The 5,078-nt window shown below is 39.9% G+C and overlaps 1 protein-coding gene across 1 annotated transcript; it reads right to left on the bottom strand.

Moving 5' to 3' along the window:
* On the bottom strand, positions 4,117–4,809 carry LOC107627381. The gene is made up of 2 exons (XM_016330219.1): positions 4,602–4,809; positions 4,117–4,511 (listed from the first exon to the last, which is right to left on the bottom strand). Exons 1-2 carry the CDS (start codon positions 4,807–4,809, stop codon positions 4,117–4,119), a joined length of 603 nt encoding a protein of 200 aa, XP_016185705.1.

Raw genomic sequence — 5,078 nt, 5'->3', positions numbered from 1 at the left:
CCAAATTAGCAGGAGAAAAGAGATTGCTCCAGCTAAATGAGCTAGAGGAATTCAGATTCACAGCTTTTGAAAATGCCAAGCTTTATAAAGAGAAATAAAAAAATTGGCATGACAGAAAGCTGTCATCTAGAATCTTTGAACCAGGACAGAAGGTTCTGCTGTTTAACTCTAGACTCAGGCTATTCCCCGGGAAATTGAAATCCCGGTGGAGGGGACCATACGTGATTACAAGTGTATCACCATATGGTTATGTAGAGCTTCAAGATATTGACTCTGACAAGAAGTTCATATCTGCACACAAAACAGAGAAAAAGAGCTCACTGGCAAGAAAACGCCAGTAAGAGCCCATTTTAGGCGTTCAGCGCCCAAAAGGGGCATCCAGTGGGCGCTGAACGCCAGTAAGGATAGAAATCTAGCGTTCAACGCCAGAAAAGGGCAACAACTGGACGTTGAACGCCCAGGAGTGCAGCATTTGGGCGTTGAACGCCCAAAACAGGTAGTGTTTGGGCGTTCAAATGCCAGGATGGTGGGGAGGAGGTAAAATCATTTTTCTTCATATTTTTTTCATTCTAATTTTAAAAATTCCATGTTTTCAATTCATGATTTCTTGCATAAACATGTTAAGAACCTTGATTTCTAAAACCCCTCTTTAAAAATATCAAATGTATCTTAATCCATACGCACAAATCCTCTTTTGAAAATTCAATCCAACTCTTTTCAGACCTTTTCTAATAACAAATCTATCTTTTTCACTCTAAAATCTTTTCAACTAATCAAAATCTTTTTCAAATCTCCACATTATCTTTTTCAAAATCTAGATCTATCTTTTTTCAAAAATCTTTCTTATCTTTTCAATCTTAATTCACATCTTTTCATATCATATCTTTTTTAAAAATCATATCTTCTATCTTATCTTTTTAATTTTTTCGAAAATCCCACCCTCCCTCCTCTCATCCACCACTGGACACAAGCTCTCCTTCTACCCATCTCCTTTCTTTTCTTTTGCTTGAGGACAAGTAAACCTCTAAGTTTGGTGTGCTTATCCGTGATCAATAAGATCATGGCCCCTAAAGGAAAACAACCCACTCCAAGAGGCAAGAAAGAGAGTATTCCAAAACCACTTTGGAATCAAGGGAAGTTCTTAACCAAGGAACATTCAGACCATTACTACAAAATAATGGGTCTAAGATCAGTGATCCCGGAAGTTAAATTCGATCTGAAAGAAGATGAATATCCGAAGATCCAAGAGCAAAATCAAAACAGCATGCTCTGCAAACTGCTCAGGGAACAAGAGGAGCAAGGGCGTAACTTAAAGGAACTGGAGCGCCAGAAATTCTCTCTTGAAGGACCAAGCACCTCACAGACTAGAGGAACATCCAGTTCCCAAACCTCAAGGTTGTTGAGTTCTAATCTTAGCCTTAACTCTGTGATAACTGTTCTTATTTTAGTTTTACCTTAGGAGTCAGACAGTAGTAATTCGTATCTGTTTTGATTTTATCTCCAATTAAGCTATAGTTTATTTTTCTCATCATCAGCAAACATGAATAAAATAGTAGATCTTTTGAATAAGAGGCAATAAAATTTTGAGTTTTTAATAAGAGAAATTCTAATTAGTTACATGTGGTGGCAATGCTTTCTGTCTTCTGAATGAATGCTTGAACAGTGCATATGTCTTTTGAATTTGTTGCTTAAGACTGTTAAATATGTTGGCTCTTGAAAGAATGATGAACATGAGACATGTTATTGATAATCTGAAAAATCATAAAAATGATCCTTGAAGCAAGAAAAAGCAGCAAAGAACAAAGTTTCCAAAAAAAAATAGAGAAAGAAAAAGAGAAAGCAAGCAGAAAAAGCCAAAGCTCTTAAAACCAAAAGGCAAGAGCAAAAAGCCAATAGCCCTTAAAACCAAAAGGCAAGGGTAATAAAAAGGATCCCAAGGCTTTGAGCATCAGTGGATAGGAGGGCCTAAGGTAATAAAATCCTGGCCTAAGCGGCTAAACCAAGCTGTCCCTAACCATGTGCTTGTGGCGTGAAGGTGTCAAGTGAAAACTTGAGACTGAGCGGTTAAAGTCAAGGTCCAAAGCAAAAAGAAGAGTGTGCTTAAGAACTCTGGACACCTCTAATTGGGGACTTTAGCAAAGCTGAGTCACAATCTAAAAAGGTTCACCCAATTATGTGTCTGTGGCATTTATGTATCCGATGGTAATACTGGAAAACAAAGTGCTTAGGGCCACGGCCAAGACTCACAAAATAGCTGTGTTCAAGAATCATCACATTGAAATAGGAAAATCAATAACAATATCTGAATTCTAAGTTCCTATAGATGCCAATCACTCTGAGCTTCAATGGATAAAGTGAGATGCCAAAACTGTTCAGAAGCAAAAAGCTACTAGTCCCGCTCATCTAATTAGAATCTGGGCTTCACTCAAAAACTCTGAGATATTATTGCTTCTCAACCTATTAGTCTTCTATTTTATTTGTCTAGTTGCTTGAGGACAAGCAACAGTTTAAGTTTGGTGTTGTGATGAGCGGATATTTTATACGCTTTTTGGAGTTAATTTCATATAGTTTTTAGTATGTTTTAGTTAGTTTTTAGTTTATTTTCATTAGTTTTTAGGAAAAATTCATATTTCTGGACTTTACTATAAGTTGTGTGTTTTTCTGTAATTTCAGGTATTTTTCTGGCTGAAATTGAAGGAGCTGAGCAAAAATCTGATTCAGGCTGAAAAAGGACTGCTGATGCTGTTGGATTCTGACCTCCCTGTACTCAAAGTGGATTTTCTGGAGCTACAGAATTCAAAATGGCGTGCTTTTAATTGCGTTGGAAAGTAGACATCCAGGGCTTTCCATCAATATATAATAGTCCATACTTTGCTCAAGGATAGACGTAAACTGGCGTTCAACGCCAGTTCTCTGCCCAATTCTGGCGTCCAGCGCCAGAAAAGGATCAAAAGTTGGAGTTCAACGCCAGAAATGGATCCAAACCTGGCGTTGAACACCCAAAACAGCCTTATGCACGTGAGAAGCTTTAGTCTTAGCCCCAGCACACACCAAGTGGGCCCCAGAAGTGGATTTCTGCACTATCTATCATAGTTTACTCAATTTCTGTAAACCTAGGTTACTAGTTGAGTATTTAAACAACTTTTAGAGACTTATTTTGTATCTCATGACATTTCAGATCTGAACTTTGTACTCTTTGACGGCATGAGTCTCTAAACTCCATTGTTGGGGGTGAGGAGCTCTGCTGTGTTTTGATGAATTAATGCAAGTATTTCTGTTTTCCATTCAAACACGCTTGTTCCTATCTAAGATGTTCATTCGCGCTTAACTGTGATGAAGGTGATGATCCGTGACATTCATCACCTTCCTCAAACCATGAACGTGTGCCTGACAACCACCTCCGTTCTATATCCGATTGAATGAGTATCTCTGAGATCTCTTAATTAGAATCTTTGTGGTATAAGCTAGAACTGATGGCGGCATTCATGAGAATCCGGAAAGTCTAAACCTTGTCTATGGTATTCCGAGTAGGATTCAATGATCGAATGACTGTGATGAGCTTCAAACTCGCGAGTGCTGGGCGTTAGTGACAGACACAAAAGGATGAAGAATCCTATTCCAGTATGATCGAGAACCGACAGATGATTAGCCGTGCTGTGACAGAGCATGTGAGCATATTCTTCACTGAGAGGATGGGATGTAGCCATTGACGACGGTGATCCCCTACATACAGCTTGCCATAGGAGGGCGTGCGTGCGTGAATCAGAAGACAGAGGAAAGCAGAGATTCAGAAGACAAAGCATCTCCAAAACTCCAACATATTCTCCATTACTGCATAACAAGTAACCTTTAATTTATGCTCTCTTGGTTATTCGCAATTCAACTGATAAACATAATTGACTTCCTGACTGAGATTTACAAGATAACCATAGATTGCTTCAAACCAACAATCTCCGTGGGATTCGACCCTTACTCACGTGAGGTATTACTTGGACGACCCAGTGCACTTGCTGGTTAGTGGTACGAGTTGTGAAAAGTGTGATTCATAATTCGTGCGCCAGTTATCTCCCACCTAGTACTTTTCTTTAATGTCCTTAAGCTGGACAGTCGATGAGCTCACTTCTCTTCCTTGGTTGGGTCTTTCAAGAGAAAGATCTCCAGCTCCTTGTTGTTCTTCGCCACTGTACCATGATACAGTTTCAGACGATGACCATTAACCTTGAAGAATGTGGGGCTTGAGGGATGGTTCAAGTGGATAACTCCATATGGCTCAACCTTTTCCACCATATATGGGCCATCCCACCTTGACCTCAGTTTTCCTGGCATTAATCTCAGCCTTGAGTTGTAGAGAAGGACTTGATCTCCAGCTCTAAACTCTCTTTGCTTGATGTTCCGATCATGCACCGCCTTCACCTTTTCCTTGTAATGCCTCGAGTTTTCATAAGCCTTTAATCGAATGCACTCCAGTTCTTCCAGTTGCAATTTCCTTTCAACTCCGGCTCCTCCCAATCCTGAGTTACACTCCTTTATAGCCCAATAAGCCTTGTGTTCCACCTCCACCGGAAGGTGACAAGCCTTTCCGTAGACAAGCCGGAACGGACTCATGCCGATCGGTGTCTTGTAAGCTGTCCGGTAAGCCCATAGCGCATCTCTAAGTCTGGTACTCCAATCTCTCTGATGAGGTTTCACAATCTTTTCTAGTATGCGCTTGATTTTCCTGTTAGACACTTCGGCTTGGCCATTCGTTTGGGAGTGATAAGCCGTGGCCACCTTGTGAATAATGCCATACTTCTTATTCAAATGTGCCATCCTTTTGTTACAAAAATGGGAGCCTTGATCACTCACGATTGCTCGTGGTGATCCAAAATGGCAAATGATGTTACTTCGAACAAAAGAGACAACAACGTTAGCATCATCAGTGCATGTTGGAATTGCTTCCACCCACTTAGAAACATAATCAACAGCTAACAAGATATATAAGAAACCATTTGAGTTTGGAAAGGGACCCATGAAGTCAATACCCCAAACATAAAAAATCTCACAAAACAACATGTATTGTTGGGGTAACTCATCCTTCT

Source organism: Arachis ipaensis, chromosome B02 (genome assembly GCF_000816755.2).
Source record: "Arachis ipaensis cultivar K30076 chromosome B02, Araip1.1, whole genome shotgun sequence".
Taxonomy (NCBI): domain Eukaryota; kingdom Viridiplantae; phylum Streptophyta; class Magnoliopsida; order Fabales; family Fabaceae; genus Arachis; species Arachis ipaensis.
Note: the sequence above shows the minus strand (reverse complement) of the source record. Positions and strands in the feature narration are given on the sequence as shown.